The sequence below is a fragment of the Lotus japonicus genome, chromosome 1 (assembly GCF_012489685.1).
Source record: "Lotus japonicus ecotype B-129 chromosome 1, LjGifu_v1.2".
Classification (NCBI taxonomy): domain Eukaryota; kingdom Viridiplantae; phylum Streptophyta; class Magnoliopsida; order Fabales; family Fabaceae; genus Lotus; species Lotus japonicus.
The window spans coordinates 58,980,692-59,001,499 of record NC_080041.1 but is presented as its reverse complement, the minus strand read 5'-3'; the positions used below and the strand labels follow the sequence as shown (position 1 = coordinate 59,001,499).

Genomic DNA, 20,808 nt, shown 5'->3' with positions numbered 1-20,808 from the left:
TACAAACTGTCATAAAGCTTGTTTCATTCTAGCAAATGTTTACTTCTATGAGTGAATGTTGAAAGTTATAGGCAATAGCATTGTTGGTTTTAGAAGGTAAACCTATAGATAATGAGATAAATTTGGAAAGGGATGATTTATTTAGCCATGAACCATAACCTGATCTTCTGTAATACATATATCAAATATTTATTTGATGAATTTTGCTTCTAGATTTTTGCACTTATATCAATCACCAATGAATTGCTTGATTACACTTGAACTGTAGGTGCTTCCTACAGTGAGATTTATAAATGTCTAATTCTGATTGCAAAGGATCTAATTCTGATTGTATATTTGCTTGCAAAGGATCTAATTCTGATTGTAGTAGGTGACAGGTTCCTTTCACATATATTTCTATTTGAATGAAATTTGATTAGTTAAGGTTATGTGATGCATGTTGTTCAGTATATAGAAAGTGACCCCTTTTTGTTTTGACTTGTATTAAGTGCTTTTAATTTATATAATTAGCATATCATACACATTTTAGTTCACTGGTAAATTTGATTTTATCATATGTGATATAGGTTTGGGGGCATCGTGACATTTCTCATTTAATAATAAGTGTACATATACGTGTGACATGTGAATTAGTGAATCAATAATGATTAATTTTGCATCTTTAGTAGGGTGGAATTATTTTGATTCTCAAAGAAATCTATGGTTAGCTTAGCAAAAAAATCCTGGGTCATGAGCACATCAAGGGCAGCAGTACATTATTTTGATGGTCAAAGAAATTTATGGTTAGTTTCGATTCTCATGTATATTTCCTTTTTCTTACAATTCAATGGTGTGATTGATCATCTATGTTTTTTTCTAAATCTTTAAATATGCTTCTTTACAATTTTCTTCATTTGCAGGAGGTAAACTTGGAAGAATTCAGAGACAATAATGCTTGAGTTACTTGGATGATGCCTTTGCTTAAAAGCTGAGTCTCATCAGGAAGAGAAAACAACAACTGCAGAGGGAAAGCTAGACCATCTTTCTTTATGGCAATCTTATCCTTTCTAATGTTTTAACTACATTCCCCGTTCTCCCAATGGTTGATTATTAAACTTAATGTGCTACAGCCAAGCCAATGAGTTATTATTATCCTTTTTATGCAGTTCAAATGTATGACTATACCATGAAACTTAATTATTGTGCTTCTTATGTAGTTCAATCATGGTAGACTCTTAGCCAATATTGACATGACCTTAGGATTTTCTGTGGCATATATAAGTTTTTATCTTTATGTTGTGCATGATGATTTTGATTGCCGATTGATTTTAAATGATTCTTGTGTGGAAAATAGATTGGAACTTGGTAGTCTTCTCTGCAGTTACTAAAGACCCAGACCCTTTGTATTTTTTTTATTAATAGAAAATGAGGTTCAGGACTATGTGCTTAAAGCTCATTGCAAATGAATTTTTCTCATTAGTATTTTGTTTCCTTGATGTGAAGGTTTTTGAGTAGAAGACTAGTAGACTACCAATACAATTAATATTAATGAGTGAAAGCATTCAGTCTGATTTTTCTTAAAAAAGACACTCAGTGCAGTTGAAACAGCAACCAATTTTTTAAAAATTGAGAAAAGGATTTAGCGGCGGTTTTAACCGTCGTTAAATGCTTTTAAAAAGAATGAGAGTTTATTGTTCAGGGACAGGCTTGACCGCCGCTAAATATAGTGTCGGTTGTTCCGGCGGTTGTGTTTTAACCGCTGCTAAACATTTGCGTTCGCCAGATTCAACAGCATTTTTTCAACCTACGCTAAGCATTTTTAGCGGCGGTTACGCTAAATGCAAAAATAACCGCAGCTAAATCCCGTGTTTTTTATAGTGTATCATAAATATATCTTTGTAATTGCATAGATTTTCTGGAGAATAATATTATCATTAGAAAAAAATTGTTTCAGATTCAGCAACAACAACTGGTTGTTCTTTTCCAACCTCTATTTGTGAATGTATGGCATGAAACTCTAGAGGTTCTGCCTGTGCTACTGCATCATGCACCTCAGTATCATGTTGGTTTTCCTCATCTTCCTCACCATTGAAATGCAGTCTGTCTTCCCAAATGTGTTCATCAGAGGGACTAATATTCAAATCAATTTCTAAAGGCATTTTGTTAATGCAAGATAGATGCAACTTGGTTTTACTTGGAAAAAAATTGATAACAAGAGATGTTTTGTGTCAAAAGCCAATTTGGGATGTGGATATATAAATTCTTTTGAAATGTAATGTGCGCCAAGTAGTTCATTGAAATATGTTTTGCCATGTGAAATTTTTTTTGCGCCAAATGTGAGATCCAAATTTTTTTAGTTAGTGTCAATTCTTCTCCTAGTCAATACTATCAACAAAAATTTCGTCTTCGAGTGATACTATTACTTCTAAATTCAATCCCTCAGATTCTTTCTCTTGATTTGTTTTCCAATTCATTAAAAAATGCATAGGATATAGTATTGATATTAAGAGATGTGGTATCCAAAAATACATAAATAAAGAGTTGTGGAAATCTGAAAATTAAATGCATTAATGATAGAAAAAGATAAAAAAAAAAGTTAAGGACAATTTTGGAAATACAATAACAATTTTGAACAAATTTAATGCAAAAAACTATATTAACCAACTTTCTTAATGGATGTGCAAATTTAGTTTGGTCCTTACATATAGGAACGAAGGGACTATTATCTTTTGTTTATTTGATTTCAGGTAAAGATACTGACCAAATCAGAAAAAATTGACGCTGATCAGGAAAAGTGGCGCAACCGCGCCACTTTTACACTAGTATTTGGTGCAGCCGCATCAGTCAACATAAAGGGGGGACAACTTTTCATTTTTGATCTATATTGATCATTCTGAAGTCTTTTTTAGTTGTTTTCTCTAGACACTCAAGGAGAGGGAGATAGAGCTTGGTTGAAGGCTTGTGAGATCATTCCTTTTGGACTTTTATCGTTGTAATCATGTTAGCCATGAGCGGCTAACTCTCCTTAGGTAATTGGGGTTGATGGATTTGGTTGTCTTTATGCTCTAACTTTTCTTCTACTCATGAACATTTATTTTAATCTATAAATTTCTCTTCCGTTTATAATTGAACTTGAGTGCATGCAAGTAATTTGTTATTTCTTATGCAATTGAGAGATTGGTTTGAAATAGGGATTTCGTGAGGAATTGGTTGAGAGTGTTTTAGACATAAGGGTAACTCTTAGTTGTGTTAGCCAGGCTAACTTGTGCAAATTATCTTTAATTGAATTTGTATAGGGCCTAAGACATTAGAGTTAGCAATTTAATTGAGGTAATTGTTATTGGCACCCCCTGTCATCTAATTCCACCCGCAAAAAAGTGCAAAAATACAAAAATACCCCTTTAATATAAAAAATTTCCCATAACCACCCAAAACTACCACCCCCACATTTCAAATCCCTAATCCCTCACCCCCACCCACATATTTTCACTATCCCTTTCCATTCTTCTTCTTCCTTTTTTTGGATAAGCAAAATTGTATTAATATGAAGTATAAGGGGTACTTCAAACCCGTAACAAAGTAAAGTAGTCAAAAAAAAGAAAACAAAAACTAGTACCAAGCAGGCACTACACAGAAAGAAAAGCGGGATCAAGAGAGTGACAATTACAACTCAGGATCCGAAAGCAACAAGAGAGGAAAATATTCACTAGCCCTATGCTGCTGCAGAAAAACAATATACTAATTCTCTAGCTCCATCCCCACTGTACAGCCACAATCTTCTAGGATCAAAACAAAACTCCTTCCTTGTAAATAATTCAAATTTCCACACGAGTTCTATTAAGTGGATAGAAACTAAAAACATAAGAGCATCTAGCCACGCAAAGGACAATCCAAGCCCATCAAATCTCTTGCTATGAACACCAATAGCTCTGCCATGTTACCCCACTTAAAGCATCTGCATACCCTGCATTCTTTACCATGGATCCAAATCAACAAAATTATCCCACCATTCTAATGCACAACTCTAGTTGAGAAAGCCATTCATAAACATAAATATGGAAGCCTTTCACCCTGTTGTTTGCCCAGTGCCACGTCCTGATGAGAGCCCCTTCTAACACCTCCTCCTCACTTGCTACCTTTCCTCTGAATATTATCTAGTTTCGGTGGAGCCACAAGGACCAAGCCACTGCAAACTAGATAATTTTGTACACCTCACTCTGTTTCTTATTCATTCAAACTCACAAAGAGAGCAAGGTACCACCACCATTAGCCACCGCCACCTGCTCTGCCACCGTAACTATCGGACGACATCGACGCCGCCCACCACAGCCTTTAGCAATCGCAGCATTCATGGTTAGTTTTGGTACCATTAGTTTTCACGATTTTTCTCATTTCTGGTTTCGTTCGCACATTAAAATGCGTAGGCCACGCACCTGGAAGAGGTTCGTATATTTCGGGAAGCATATGCACCTGCAAGTGCGTGGCCTACGCACTTGCAAGTGCGTTGTGTATGTTGACTACAATTGTCTGAAATGAATTTTGTTTATGATTAAGGCGCCGAGTACAAAGAACCCGAATGTGAAGAGTAAACAAGTAGTTAATGAGGATCAAGTCGCCCCGACATGTAATCGTCCCACGAGGTCGAACTGCAAGAAGAAGGAGGAGGAAGCAAACCGTTCACTAAAAGTGGTGATTTGGAAGCCTCAACGGGGGGTGCTCGCCACATACCCTTCACGTGGGGTGGTCATTAGGGAGCCTGGACATATTGTGCAAGAGCCTAATAATGATGATGAGACTGAGGAGAGGGGGGAGTTTGAGGAGGAAGAGGAGGCTAGTCTTTACTTCCAAGGGGGACCTCCTTAAAAGTTTTAAAGCTCATGTTTCCAATCAAATATGGAAGCATTACATTGCCTTAGAGGAGGAGCTTTGCCGGGATTAGTTGAAATTTTACTACCATAGCTGACATCTATAGGGTCCGGCGGTGTTCTTCAGTGATGGTGTTGAGCAGGTGGTTCAAAGGGCCTAGAGACTTTGCTGTACTACAATTATCCCCACGTGGATGCTGCCATGTTGATTGCATTCGTAGAGAGGTGGCATCCTGAGACGTCGTCTTTTCATATACCATTCAACGAGATGACTACTACTCTTGATGACGTCTCATCCCTGCTGCATACCCCTGTCACAGGGTCTTTCTTTACGCTTGTTAGACTCACCCTGGAGGGTGCAATTGTTAAACTGGTTCAACAACTTGGTGTGTCGGAGCAAAATCCATTCGAGGAGGTTCAAAAGACCTATAGACCCTTTGCTCGCTATTCATGGCTAGTGAAGGTTGCACAGGACAAGTCAAAAGGACTTTCTGGATAAAGCTGCTAAGGCATTTTTGTTGCGCTTGGTCGGGGATGACCCTATTTTGTGACAAGAGAAACAACAAAGTGGATGTTTCTTACTTGCAGCTGTTCGAGAACCTTTTCAATGTTGGCAATTATGCATGGGGGGCAGCAGCACTAGCCTATCTTTATGACCACTTGAAGGATGCTAGCAGGGACAACACCAAAGCTTGTTTAGGGTACATGACTCTATTTCAGGTAAAGGTTTGACACAATTTGATTTCGTTACCTTTGATATTTGTGCATTTCTAATCACTGAAGAATAAAACTTTATTTTGCTTCGATACAGGCCTGGATCTTTGAGCACTTTCCCGCTCTGTGTTTGATAGGCGGATGAACCTCAATTACAGTGAAGATATGCTGAGGTCTATACGATGGATACCCCAACGGGGGAATAGGGAACTCCATGAGAAGAGGTGTGCTTTGGATGACCTTACCACGAGCATGGTGACATGGACACCATACACCCGACACAGACCATCTAGGGAGTTTGCCCAGGCCAGCCTCTACACCGGGTTCATCCGCCACAGCGGTATGGTTCAGCCTCATCTGCCAGAGAGAGTTTTGCGGCAATTTGGCTGGATTGAAGATGTTCCTAATTTGCCACCCGCATATGTATCTTGTGAGGTTGTTGATGAGATGTATGCAGAGTTTTATAGCCATCGCATTCAGTAGGGGGGTCCCGCCACATACCCTGGGCATACAACTGATGGTTACATGTTGTGGTACCGTGCGGTCTCCCACCCCATAATAGTTCGTCTGGATACGAGAGCCAATATTGCAGCGAATTCCGGGGTTAGTTTGAACTTTTGTGTATGTTTATTTACTCTTTGTTTTGCGGTAAATGTGTTCTAATTGTTGTGTTACATTTGCCTTCTTCTTTATATCAGACTATTTTAGAGGACCTGAGGACATTGAGCTTGGTAAAGGTGAACCCCGCAACCCCAGGATATGTTTAGGGATCGTAAATCTGTGATACTAACCATGAGATGCGCCGAATGATAGAGCAGACTTTGTTTGGTGCTGAAGCTTCTGGTGGTAGTGGCGGAGGCGGATGGGAAGAAGGAGAGGGAGCACGACAAGAACAACAAGAAAAGGCCAAGAAGAAAGAAAAGAGGAAGGAATATGGCTCTTGTTTGGTTTTGTGTTTGTGTTTGTGTTTATGTAACAAAACAATGAACCTTTAATCTTTGCTTTTTATGTTATGATTATGGTTATGTAATGCACAATTATGTTAGGTGCCATTATGTTAATGCATTGGTTTATGTATGCTTTGGATATGTTTATGTTTCTGTTTGTTTGGAGTTCCTAATATCTGAGAATGTATTTGTGTTTGTTTGTGATTCTGCCTCGGTTTGGGGTTGTGTTTTAAATTGAACGCACGTGTAGGTGCATAGGCCACACACTTAGAAGTGTGCAAATCTCTTCCTCGAAGTTATAAGTGTGTTGTACACGCCCTTAGAGGTGCATAGTGAACATAGTTTGAAGTGCGTGTGTTTAACAGAAACAATTGTCAGAAACAGAACCATGTGATAAAAAACTGAACTAATACAAAATTATCATTTATTTATCATAAGAAAACTATTACAAATCTCATTTATTAATCTAGTACAATTGAAAGCAAAATCATCAACAAATAAAAGATTCAAAAGGGAATTCGAAGTTGGAATTAACCAAACACTTCAATCACATCACTATCCAATTGGAAGAAAGCACTGCACTAGGAACATGTAAAAGGTGTCCAATAACCTCCTTTAGAGTCTATGAAGTGTTTTCACCTTTCAGTTAGCTTATAAACTTTCAGCTAGTTTTTCAGATTTCACCTAATTTATCAGTCAGGCATGTCAAACATAGCCTAAGTAACCTCATTGGAGATACTCTTAAATACAAAAAGTGGAATTAGTCCAATTTTGTTTCCAACAAAATCACAACATGTGTGTGACAGTAAACGTTCATCCTTAGCTAATCCCACACTCTAATCAAATGAGAAAAATTTTCGGCGCGTCACGCGGAATTAACAGATTCCACTTCCATTACCATAACTCCAGCTTGTGTTCACTAATTTGAAAATCACATGCAGCACCGACAACGCCAGCTACATCAATTATTATAATAACCCATGATCACCGCCACTGTTCCTTTCCTCTACCCTCCTCCCTTCCCTACACCCCTCCTCACTCTCACTCCACACCACCAATCCATTCCCAATCATGACGTGTCACATTCTAAACACGATACCACTATCTTCTACAGTAGGCTCCAGCACAGGTTAACATACACCACGCGTTTTGCTTTTGTTTTCTTTTTCTGTATACCGGTTTCCCCATCTTTACTTCACTCACACTTTTTCCCTCAATTTCACTCATCCATAACCACAGATAACCCTCTTCATCTTCTTCTTCATCTTCTTCTTGTGTGTGTGTGATTGTGATTCTCTTTCTTTCTCGCTATGGCTTTCAGATTTGCGTTTCTGCTTGTTCTGTGTGTGGTTCCGGCGATGGTTGCTGCCATTCGCCCAGCTAAGAACCCTTTCATCGTCAAAGGTTGCGTCTACTGTGACCCATGCCGTGCTGGTTTTGAGACCTCAGCCACTACCCGCATTGCTGGTAACTCCTTCAGTCTTCACCTCTTCTATCAGTTAATTTTTGCATAATTTTTTATTTGAATGATGCAAAATCTCAGATCTGTTTCCTGAAGTGGATCCCTGTTGTTTCAGTGTCAAAATTTTGAGTTTAATCGTTCTTGAAATCTTTGATTTTGGGAAATGTGGTGTTTAGTTTTGAATCTTACTTGTGTTGCTATTTTAGATTTCATTTTTATTGTACTATTGAGATTAGCTTTTTGTGTTACTTGGGTTTCAGATCTGATCTGACTGTGTATTTTAGTTAGATTGGTGTAGATTTGGAGCTATTATTGTTCATTATGCGTGTTTGGTTAACCGACTTTACAGAAAGTTAACTGAACTCTTCTATATCAGTAACCGTATGCTTTGATATCCTTCATTCTAAAGCTAAAATCAAATACTATGCTTAGTTGTGTTTAATTGACATTCAAACACACTTAACAGTGTGCAGATCTAGAAATGCAGTCCCTGAATTTTACTTTGATGATAGCTCTATTAGTTAATGGTTTATTGATGTAACCCCTAAATAATCCTCATCCTACTTCATGTTAGTCTAAGCTAAAGAAACACACATTTTTAAGTCATCAAACTATTTAAATTTATGGGGACTGATGTGATCACCTTAAGTAGTTAAGACTGAAGAGGATTATATGAACATTGGAAACTACCTCTCGTGGTTTATTACTATTAATAGGCTAAATGTTTGGACTTCTGATTGTTACTTCTATGCTATGCCTTTGTTTTTTTATTGCTGGTTAGGTATTGGTGATTATTGCCTGAAATCTTTTGCAAATTTGTAACATATTTTTGTGGTTGATGATTCTTCCCAGGTGCGGAGGTTATGCTGCTGTGTAGGCAGAAGAATTCCAACGAAGTTGTATACACAAAGCGGGGCTGGACTAACTCAAAGGGTGAATACACAATCTCCGTGTCTGAGGATCACGGCGACCAGATCTGTGATGCCAAGCTTATAAGCAGCCCTCATCCAACCTGCAAAGAGGCCACCCCAGGCCGTGACCAAGCCCGTGTTATTCTCACCCGCTACAATGGCATTGCCTCTGATGATAGGTTTGCCAATGCCATGGGCTTCATGTCTGAGAATGTTGCTGCTGGCTGTACTCAGATCCTCAAGCAATACGAGGAGCTCGATAATGAGAACTAATTTCAGGGTATTATTCACTTTGGAATTGGTTTTCCACGTGTCTATTAAATTCTATCCTGATGGAGTGTTATCTTGACATTTTCAGTTTATGTTTGTATGTTAGTGTACCCTGCTAAACAATATTATTATTACGTGAAAATGATGTGTCTTGGACTAGAGGATGTAGTTACTGTGTGTTGCTATCATATAGTATTCTTTTATATCTGAATCTGTTGAATGTGTTTTGTTCGCAATGTAGAATCCTTTGTAACAAAGGGCCAATCTTTGGTTGGCTTCTTTCCATGAGGATTTGCCGGGCACAATGTGAAATAAATCTGTAATCTGAGACCTCTCATGCGATTTTAATACGAAAAATTCCATTTAGTTGCCTTTGTTAGTAACTTAGTATGGAGTCCTGAGGGTTGTGATTTTCTTCCTAGCATATTTGATTTTGGGAAATGAAGTCCTGTTTCAGTGATAAGTCACTTCTCTGACAAAACACTAGAATGTTAACCAAATCTCCTTTAATAATTGCATTGTGTTTATATGTAGGTGTGGGTAAGTTGATAGGGATTGATCCATTTTGAAGAGTGATATTGAGTTCAGGCTTTAGTTAAAGTTTAGATCTTTAGAACTTCCTGTGGGCTTCTATTGATGGGGGGACTTGATTTCATGGTATGGTATGGGTTGAATGAGTGCAATTCGATCAAGCTCCACCACGGCATATTGGTCGGTGTGGTTGTTTCAGTTCATACTCCAAGAAGCCACTCTATGTCTTCAACCTCTTCTTCTTGCACTTTAGCCTCTGTTTCTGATTTGGGCATGTGGGGATGATATTAGAAGAGAAGGGAATTACAGAAAAATAAAAAGGCATGTTCCCAAAATTCTCCATGATCTGCCTCTTCCTACTTCGATCTCCACCTTTTCTCCTTCCTATTTGTTCATCTCTATCCTCTCCTCTGTTTTCTGTTCTCTGTGTGGCTCCCTGCCTCCCTCTCCAGATCTAATCTTTTTGGTTAATAACTTAGGGTTAAATTAGATGGACAAAACGTGGTGGGCTTCAAATTAATATATTAATACAAAATTTTAAAATTTATGGTGGTTGAAAAAAAAAAGAATGAGATTAAATTTAGAGTTTAATGAATATGCAATGTCACTCTAATATTGACATCCAATTAATGTTTGCCATGTAGGAGAGAGAGTTACTTCTTAAACTTATATATCTTTAATATATTGTCATTAATTTGTTTAAAATAGGCTAAAAAGCACTTTTGACCCCTGATGTTTCAAGTATGTGCAAATTCTGCCCTTATTCTATTTTTGTTAATGTTTCTACCTCTCATGTTTTCAAATAGTGCACCGTCTACCCCTCCGTCAGTCATACGTTAAAAAACTAACAAAATGAGCTGATTTAGTTTTTTTTATTATATTTTTTGGACCTGCCACGTGGAAATTACAAGTGAAATTGGAAAAAATTGGGCATAAAAGATTCAAACTCAAGACCTGTAAGTAGCAAAACATGCATTTAACCAGTTCAGTTACATACATAATTGATATATACATCAAGCAAATTTAATTTATATCATTTCCTTGATTATCATCAACTTCATATACTCCTTTTCATCTCTCCAGTCCACTTAGGAACCTCTCTTGAGAAAGCCTTACTGACGGAGGGGTAGACGGTGCACTGTTTGAAAACATGAGGGGTAGAAACGTCGACAAAAATAGAGTAAGGTAGAATTTGCACAAACTTAAAACATTAGGGGCCAAAAATGCTTTTTAGCCTTTAAAATATATATTGTCATTAATTTAGTGAAATAAAACTAGTAATTTTTCTAATAGTATACATTTATATATTATTCTTAATTTAATGAAAAGATCTAAATATCACTCAGATATTATCATTGATTTAGTGAAAGTAGATTAACATAGCAAGGTAGAGCAGTGATGAATCCATAAATTTTATGTTGTGGAGGCAATAAATATATATATATATATATATAAACATATCTGTAACAAAATATAAAATAACACTCTATCAATCAGCCAATTTCACCAAATAGAATATATAATTTCAAAAATATAATATTACTATTGGTAATCACTCAAATGCACAATCTGCCCTAAAAATGGTTGATTTTAATTTACTGATTAATAATACTTTTTTTAAAACATGAGTATTCATGTAATATATGATTTCAAAATATATAAATTTCGAGTTTCAACATTTAACTTATTTGCACCATGTGTAGTATGTAATGAGATCAAGAAATATATTTTGCGTTTTATTTATCTTTTTACAGTTATGAGAAACATTTTTATAAATATTTTTTATTCAAGTTGTAAGTGGCTTCGTTTTTATTTCAACAAATTTGATGTTTTTTTCCTTTTCAAACCGTTTGAAGAAAATACATTAAATTACTGTCAAAATAACAAAAAGAAGAAATCACATCTGGTTTCCCCATGGATTGGAATTAAATCAATTTTTCTATCATGAGCTCAAGCTGTTTCTACCATTGATTTTCTCTTTTCCTCTTTTTTTTCTCTGTGTTCCTTCTGAAGCTATTTCGGCTAATGTTATTTGCTTCTTTAGTACGTAATTAACATCTTGTGGGCCTCTTTGAAAAAAAAATCACAATGTAATGAAACATTATTTTTTTGACAATATATAATTAGTGTGGCTAAATGAAACATATCACAGTGTGGCTAAAAGGAAAAAAGAATCGCACATTCACAAATCAAACATTTTGGAACGTCGGGGCAATGGAATACAATGATATTTTTTTTACATCGGAAAGATAAATTGCACCTGCCAGAAATCGATCCCTGGACTTCCCCCTACCCAACTCATATGTCCCTCAGCTCCTACCATTTAAGCTATCCTACGGGGACAATGGGATACAATGGTATACTCCCATCTCAATGTTATATCATCAAACAACAGTATATTACTGGCAAATTTTTAGAAAATTACGTGGGGGAAATTGACCCCATCACCTTTAACATAGATCCAGCCCTTAGGTAGAGAAGGGTTTGAGTGAGTTATTCCCTCTTCTGTTTCACCTGTTCTATCCAAGAACATAGAGATGAGGTACGGTACCCATAGTGAGAGGATCGTGATGTAAGAATCTAGAGCGAGTAAGAGCGTAACCGCTTAGCGAGAGAGAAAATAACTGAATTTCAAGCTTGTATTTCTCAAATGAGCTAAGAGTCCCCTACAATTGGTAACCGCTCCCTATTTATAGGTTCAATGGTTGGGTTTGGCGCCCTTAACTCCTCCTAAAGGGCCAGTTGGGCCTCCCGAGAGAAGGCCCAATTCCCTAGTTCACTCGTCGCCCCAAGCTGGCGCGCCTGGGCGAGGGACCCTAGGGTCTCGCCCAGTCCACAAGTCCACAAGACACCGAGCTCAAAGCATGAGAGCTGAGTGTGTCTTTAAAAGAAAAAACAGATATTAGGCGACAATCACGAGTAAGTTACCTAAAGCCAAAAACCTAACGACTAAAAATAATTGCCAACATGGCTTGATAACTAGAACCTAAGGCTAGTTCCTTGACTTTCCCGGCGAATTCCTTTGATCCTATAAGTCCACAAGTCATCTTGTTGGGCGACAGCACTTAGATCCCTCGCCCTGTTCCAGCAATGAACGTCGTGGGCCACGATGAGTTGACGCGTGTAGGCCATATGTAACGCATTAGGATGGCACAAGGTCCAACGAATTCTTACAAAATCTTAACCGCTATCTCCAATATGTCCTTTCAAATCACAATAAAGCCTGTCAATTTTGAATTTAGACCAATGAACTCCAGCGGTTTCAACTTTCACTTATTGTCGTTCCCGTTCCCCCAAAAACCGCGTCACGTTCTCCTAGCGTAATCATTCCACCATACCACGATGGGACACTATTTCCCAACTACTTCCCACTCTAACCTTTAAATCCCCCCTTGTTCCATCATTCCCCACTTCTGAGATCCTATCACCCTGCCAAAACTTTTACCCTAGCACCTCACCCTATCTTCACCCCATTCTTCTCCTTCAGCAAGAATGGCTTCCTCACGCCGTACTAAGAAATCCTCTCGATCCCGAAGCATAGCCCCTACGCCTTAGCCTCCAGTTGACCTCCCTCCCTGCGGAGGACTTCCCCTGGGCGAGGGAGAGATCACTGCTTTCTGGAACCGGGTTTTCGCCACTCTCCCAGAGTCCGCAGATGAAACCCCCGTTCAAAAGGTCATTTGCCAAACTTCTGAATTGTCCTCTGATGAGTCTGTTACTGAGTTGGCCCGCCAGGCTGGTGGGCTTTGCTATCAGAAATCTCTCAAGGAAGTTCTTGTTACGGGAAGATGCCTATCAATTTGTCGGCCCTGGCAGCACCGTGCAGTCGATCATGGCGTGGAGAGACCCCACTTCTTTTATGTTTACGAATATCTAATCCTTGATATGGGAATCAAATTGCCCTTCTCCCCTTTTCTTCGCCAGGTCATGAGGGAAATCAACGTGGCCCCCTGCCAACTACATCAGAACGCCTGGGCCTTCGCTCGCTGTTTTGAGATTCTCTGCGATGCCGTTGGCCTTGAACCAAAACCGCCCACTTCTTTTACTTCTACGCCGTGGAGCCGAAGTCCCTAAAAACCAAAACCCAGGGTGGGTTTCCCTGAAATCACGCACGGGCCGCCAGCGTCTCTACCCCTACAAGAGCAACGTCAATATGGGACCCGGGCGCTGGTACTTCCGTATAACCGTGCATCCCACCTATCCTGAGGCTTTTACCCTTCGGGACGGGACTGCCCTGTTTCCCTTCTATTGGACCAAGAACCCTCGCGATGTTCCGCCGCCGTCAGATGTGTCACTGAGTGATGAAGATAAAATCATCCTAAGCTTTCTCGCTGGGCTTCCGGTCCTTGAGTGCTCCCAATTGCTCGAGGCCGCTCGCAAGAACACCCTTGGTTCATTCCTGGGAGGAATGAATTTTACTAAAGTTGAACTGGAGCGTGCCCTGGCCACCGCAACCGTCGAATTTCCTCCCGTCTTCAACACCAACGGAAGTAAGAGGAAGCATATTGCCGTAGATGCCGACGCCGAGGCCACCGCCCCCTCCCCAAGTAAACGAGTATGCATATCCGCACCAGTTGAACCTGCGCCGCCCTCTCCTGAGGCCGGCGGTGCCATGCCACATACTGTAGTCCCTGAGTCTAGCGAACCCACGCCTGATGCTGTCATTCCTCCGGAGACTGACGAGTCGGCGCCGGGTTCTTCCATCAACACCACTCTTCCCTCTTTGGCGGAAGATTCCCACAAATCCAAAGAAGCTGACTTTGGCCCAGACGGAGAAACTTTGGCTGCCCCCTCTCAGCTGAAGAAGAGGAAAAAGAGGACCAAGGGGGTCAAAACCGTCAAATAGTCTATTCCTCACCAGGATGTGGCGGGTGAGGACGTACCAAACCCCAAAGGCAGTGAGGTGGAAACCTCGCCAATTCTTAAGGAGACTCCCCTTGGCCAAGGTTCCTCTGAAGACGCCGCTCCCGATCCTACTCAAATACCATCCCCTTCTGTCCACGCATCCCAACAAGTTGGGGTAAGCTCTCCCAGGGCTTCCCCAACCCATTAAACAGCTCATAATGACAAGGATCAAGCTCCTGCTATCTCTTCTTCCCCTCGCCCCTGTTCTCCTGCCATGATTCATCCAAACGTTGTCGAGGAAGAAAACTCCCCTCCAAACCAGCAACTTACTCCCGTCGATTTCATGTTGTCTGTGAGAGGAACTGAGAATTCCGACCTTGATGGCGTGGCAGAAGAAGCCATCTCGAGCCTCCTGCGCGCGGGGTGTCTGTTTGCCCAGTTATCCCAGGATTCAGCCTCTGCTACTGAAGTTGAAGAGCTCCGCCACAAGGCTGAAAGTTATCGTCTCGCCACACTTGAGGCGTACGAAGAGCGTGACAGGTTGCTGACTCAGGTGACGGCCCAAGTAACTAAGCTGACCAACTTGGGAATCGAGATGCACGATCGCGAGGCCGACTTATCCGCCTGTGAAGAGAGAATGGAGGATTTTAGCGACGAGTGGGACGATTTGCAGAAGGAGTTGGAGGCGAAGAACGAGGCAATCGCCGTGAGCAGGGCCGCCTGTATCGCCAAAGATGAGGAGATAGCGGCCCTGCGCAGCGAGTTGGCGCTGTCGAATGAGACTCTCGCCGAAGTGAAGAATCAACTCGCGAAAAAAATTAAAGCTATTGCGGAAATGGAGACCTGGGCGGTCTCTGAGGCCAAAACCCTTCGAGCGAGGCTGGAGGTCGAAGCCGCTGCTCAGGTTGTAGAGGGGCACAGTCACGGTTTTTTCCTCGCCAAAGCCCAGGTCTAGTACCTTTATGAGGGAATAGATCTCAGCAGAATGAGAGCCTTCAAGAAGATTACCCCCGAGGGTTTGGTCGGCCCTGGCGATCCTCCAGGCTTCAACGCCGCATACTTTGCGGCTGCTGAAAATGCAGGGAAAACGGAGAATGTTAATATAACTTAAATATTATGTATTGACTTTTCCTTACCCCTTTGTACCTAATGTTGTTTTGCGTTTAATGAACATAATTTCGCTATAGTTTCGCTTGTCTTATTTTATTCATCGCGTTGCTATATTTTCTCCATTCGTTCGTTTTACACCTTTGGGTTTAGTCGTCGTGTAGCGATTTTGAGTGTGTGCTAACGATAGCTAGACATTCGCTCAGTTTTGAACCGAGGCTTTATTCACACCGTATTTCCCGTAAGATCAGGTGTGGCCTTGCCAGTTTTGTCCTGGCGAGGACTTATGACTGCTTGGGACCCAATGGCCTTATAGGTTGCCCAAGACTTAGCCTAGCTTTGGGTTCTCGCTCATATTTCGGGGAGGTTTTGCTCGCCCATATTTCGGCGAGACTTTTGGGATAAGTAACTTATCCGCACACATCGCCAACGAGTGATCAGCGGCTCGTGCTGGACTTTCCGGAGCGATTGATGACCCTTGTTTAGTGGTGTTTTTAGGGTCATTTCTTTCTTTGTTTTGAGTCTTTTTGTTGAGTCTCATGTAGTGTTTCATGCATTCTCATGCATTTTTATCTTTCTTTGAGTCTTTACTTCGTTTTGGTAATTTTGTAGTTTTATAGGGAGTTTTCTTGCATTTTAAGTAAGTTTAGGACTTGCATGGTTTTATTGTGTTAATTGAAGGATTTCTTGTGCTAATAAGCTCTTTGAGCTTCTAGAATTTTCCTTGGCTTGTTGGTTAAGTTTCAGATCAGGAGCTGAAGAAGAAGAAAGAAGGCCAATAAGCATGGAATTGATGGAAAACTTAAAGAGGATTGAAAAGAGGAGTTTCAGAAGCCAAAAAGCCATTTTCAGGCGAGTTTAAGCGCCTAGGCGCTGGGTATGGGCGCCTAGGCGCCAATTGGGTCCAGAGAGCATGTTTTTGCATGCAATTGGCGCTCAGGCGCTCTGAATTGGCGCCTGAGCGCCCAGACTCGACCTGTTTGCCTATAAATAGGCTTTTTGTCATTTCTTTTGGACCTTTTGTCATTTTTATCATATTTTCATAAGTTAGAAGAGAGAGTTGGAGTTCTGGAGCTTGAGGAGCTTTCCCTAAGCCTTTTGTTCCAGGTTTTATCTCTATTTTCTAGCATGGATTTCATAGCCATGTTTGGCTAAAACCCCTTCTGCTTTGGGTTCTGTGTAAGACTTTGAATGTTTTAGCTATCAATCCTTTTCTATTCATGAAGTTCTGAGTAAACCCTTGAATCTCACTTCTATGCTTTATCTTTCAAGCTTGAATGCATGCTAGCTTCTTACTTTTCTATAATCATAACGATAGTTTGTTGTAGAATTGGGACTTGTTGTGAGATTACTCCTTCTATACTTGCTGCTAGGAATAGAGGAAGGGTTGGGGTTTGTTGGCCTGATTTGTATGCTTAGTGCTTCTAGCAAATGTTTAGGTTATCAAGGAATTGAACCTATCTTTTGATTAGGAAGGGTTTTCTTTGCGAGGCATCGAAAGACAACTAACTAGGCTAGAACATCTAGGAGAGACTCGGGATTAATTGAATAGGAAGTTTGCTAAAACTGAAATAGTTGAACAAGAACCCAAGGCAATCTCATCTCTGTTTTTCAATCGCTTTATTACTTGATTACTTGTCTTTTTATAAACTCAAGAAACAACCAATTATTAAAACTGAATTTTACTTGCTTTTCAACCTTAAACTTGAATCTTAAACTGAATTTGCAATCTAATTCCCTGTGGTTCGATAATTTAAAACCCGGAGGTATTCGTACACTTGCGAATTGACCAACAGCGATCCCCAGACATCAAGATCGTGTTGGGATCGCCACCTTCAGGGAATTTTTCCCACCAGGCGACCGTGATATTTTGGTTGAGTTGCTAAGCGTGTAGCAGCGATTCGCGCCGGACTTTCTGGAGCGATCTCCAGACATCAAGGTCGTGTTGGGATCGCCACCTTCAGGGAATTTTTCCCACCGGGCGACCGTGATAATTCAGTCGAGCTAGGAGTATTACTGGGAATATCCTTTTTGTATTTGATTGTAAAATGAGATTTTACATTTATTGAGGGACGCCTCATTAAAAAACTCCCGCGATGGAGAAAAAGAGTGCATCTTTATTTTTATCCTAATTTTCCCGCCTTTTCGCCGCATCCTTGCTCCTGCCTTTGGCTTTTTCCCCCAAATTAGAGCACCACGCCAAGCACCTCGTCTTTTTTCCCTGACGTGCTCGCCTCCCATTCGTCGTCATAGCAGGGTTGATCCCTCTGCCAGCTCGCCCCAGAGTAACGCGGGCTCTCGCCTAACTTACCTTTTCCCTTGGCGCGCTTAGTTGCTCTTGGCTTAACAATTGCCGCCCCCATAGGTCTCCAATAGCCCGCTTTCCCCTTCTTCTTACCCACGCGGCGGAAAGTCGGGCTCCTTTTCCCTACCTTCCGCTCGCTGCCCCCGCGTTGAAAACCCTGTCGCTCCGTCATTTGCTTCGCTGCTCTCTTGTCCTTTCTTTCTTTCCGGCCCGTTCCCAAAAAAGTTGGCTTCCTGAATCTAGGAAATCTCCAAAACGTCGCGTCCTTCTAACTCCAACTGAAGAGGTCAAAATTGTCCTCTACCAGCTTTTCCAGGCGCCTTTCCTGATTGGTCGTGAGCCTAGGTTCGATTGCGAGCACGCCTCTGCTGAACTTTTACTCCTCCAAACCTGCTATAACATTCGCCCAGCGTTCTTCCGCATGTGCATCCGTGAACTGTCCGTCCTGTCCCCTGGCCTTCTTTGACCTTGGCTGTTCCTCATCCTTTCTATTTCCGATCGATCATCTGCTCTAGCCTTCCTGGTTCGTCCCCCCCTGATCCTGCACGCCCGGACCACCTTGTTCGCTCCCCCACAAGCTCAATCTTGTGGCAACTGTGTCCCTTGCCGGTCCCCTTTTTTCCATACAAATTGAGACAGTTGTTATAACACTCCCTTGCCCTCCACTAATCAACCGCTATTTTTCCTACCTTTCTGCAGATCAGAGGGTACTTCACTGCCAGGTGAGCCGTTGAAATCGCCGCGCAAAGACGGTTGAGCGTGTTCTGTCCAATAATGATGTTGTAGGATGCCACGACCTGCAATACCAAATAGTGTACGCGCAGAAGCTTGGCGTTTTCATCAACACCAAAAACCGTATCCAAATCCAAGTACTCGGGCACCCATACCTGCTCTTCTGAAAAACCTACCAAAGTCCTAGTATATGGCATCAAGTCCTTGTCTGTCAAACCCAGCTGATCAAATGCATCAGCGTAGATAATGTCCGCGGAACTTCCTTGGTCTAGAAGAACCCTTCGCACATTAAAGCTGTTGATTCTTACCATTACTACCACCGGATCGTCCTTATGCGTCTTGATTCCCTCAAAATCTACTGATGATATCACGATATCTGGGTGATGGAAACCAAATGGGGCCTCATACTCTCGCACTGACATCACCGCCCTAACATGCCTTCGCCTCGCTGAAGCTGTGTCGCCACCTCCACCAAAACCCCCAGCAATCGTGTTTATCGTCCCAACTGGTGGCTCGATATCTTTGTTGAAGGTCTCTTCCGTCCCCTTCTTCCTTGTTGCCAGCGTTTCTTTCTTGTAAGAAATCGGTGTACGACGGCGATCATCTTGCTGACGGTCCCCTTTGTATCGATTCCCCTGTTGTCGCTCGCCGCGCCAACGGTCACCGCGGTCGTTTAACTGCGAGCGTCCCGCCCGAATTAACCTTTCAATCTCGTTCTTTAAAGTGAAACAGTCTCCGGTGTCGTGGCCCGCCGAGCGGTAGTACTCGCACCACTTTCTTTTGTCCACCGCCACTCGAGGCGGGTCGGTCTCCTTCTCTCCCGCCTCGACCGCATGCGTCGCCTTGACCTCCCGAAGTAGTTCTGTCAAATGCGCGTTTAGACTCTTCCCCGACTCCTCACGCCGACGAGAGTCGGTCTGATTCCAAGGGCGACGACGCTCGAAGCTTTCCTTCCTATGATACAACGGTTCCTTTGCAGTCCTTAACCCTGGCTTTGTCTTCTTATCTCGTCGCCTACCACCTTCTCCTTTCTCCTTACTTGGTTTCCCTTCCGACGACGCATCTCTCTGATCGCCCTCCTTTTCCGTTTTTGCACGTTTTCGTTTGAAAGCGTCATCCTCCTCGTCCAAAATGTAAGTGTTTGCCCGCGCGCGGATCTCCGCCATCGATCGAGCCGGCTTTCGGCTCAACTTACTGTTCAGCTTTCCTGGTTGTAACCCGTTCTTGAAAGCGCGCGCACAAGCATGTGGTTCTGATTCCTCAATTTCAACAGACGCCGGGCTGAATCGTTTCACGTATTGCTTCAGAGTTTCCTCGTCCTACTGGCGCACGTTGTATAAGTCCTCTATCGTAACCTGCTTGCTCTTGCTTGCAGAAAACTGAACAAGGAACTTTGACGAGAAATCGAGGAAGTTCGTGATAGATCCGCGAGGCAAGGTCGTGAACCATGCCATCGCCATGCCTTTAAAAAATGACGGGAACATTCTGCATTTTACCGCGCCAGAAGCTGCACTTATCACCATCTTCGTGTTGAAATAAAGCATGTGCTCCTTGGGGCCGGCCTTGCTACTATATGCTTCGAAAACGCGGTTCTTCATATTATCCGGAATAGCCACCTCCCTTATCGCCGCCGAGAACGGTTCAAACTCCGCCACGACTTCGGCTTCCCGCTCTCCTTCATCTTGTTGCTCGACTCGATAATACTCCAACTGCTCCCGTAAGTAATTGTTCCGCTGCCGAATGTCGTCGACACTTCGGATCAAACGTTGCCAATCTCGACCGGTGATCGGAGCTTGTAGAGGCGGCGTTTCTCCCCGTGAGGCTCCTGGCGAGTGTGTTGGTGAACGTTGTTGCTCCGGTGAGGACGGCGGAGAAGGCAGAGGAGGTGTTGGAGAAGGAGGAGGTGGAGGAGGCGGAGGAGGAGTCAATTGCTCGGACTCGTCCCGGCGGACCTGTTCCCGTCGCGGCTTGCCTCTCACACGACGCGGTGGAGATCCGCGCCGCTGCTCCTGCTCTCCGTCGCGTCTCCGACAACATGTTTCCATCAGACTTCACAAGCGAACAAAAAATTAAACCAAAATCCCAGAAAACTGAATAGAATTGCACGGAAAATCGAACTTCTCTCAACCAAATCACAATC

General features: G+C 42.0%; 2 protein-coding genes and 1 long non-coding RNA gene across 3 annotated transcripts; 2 read left to right on the top strand and 1 right to left on the bottom strand.

Annotated features, from left to right (window-relative positions):
• Nucleotides 1-4,452: 4,452 nt before the first annotated feature.
• LOC130731941 (uncharacterized) lies at nucleotides 4,453-6,687 on the top strand. Its single transcript, XR_009016893.1, has 3 exons — nucleotides 4,453-5,564; nucleotides 5,656-6,161; nucleotides 6,257-6,687. It is a non-coding gene; the product is annotated as an uncharacterized LOC130731941 (long non-coding RNA).
• An 861-nt stretch (nucleotides 6,688-7,548) lies between these two features.
• Nucleotides 7,549-9,353, top strand: LOC130733475 (protein DOWNSTREAM OF FLC-like). Its single transcript, XM_057585697.1, has 2 exons — nucleotides 7,549-7,972; nucleotides 8,820-9,353. The coding sequence occupies exons 1-2, from the start codon at nucleotides 7,816-7,818 to the stop codon at nucleotides 9,149-9,151; spliced, it is 489 nt and encodes a 162-aa protein (XP_057441680.1). The 5' UTR covers nucleotides 7,549-7,815; the 3' UTR covers nucleotides 9,152-9,353.
• Nucleotides 9,354-18,601: 9,248 nt separating this feature from the next.
• Nucleotides 18,602-19,834, bottom strand: LOC130740169 (uncharacterized). The gene has a single exon (XM_057592683.1). The coding sequence runs from the start codon at nucleotides 19,832-19,834 to the stop codon at nucleotides 18,602-18,604; it is 1,233 nt and encodes a 410-aa protein (XP_057448666.1).
• Nucleotides 19,835-20,808: the final 974 nt, after the last annotated feature.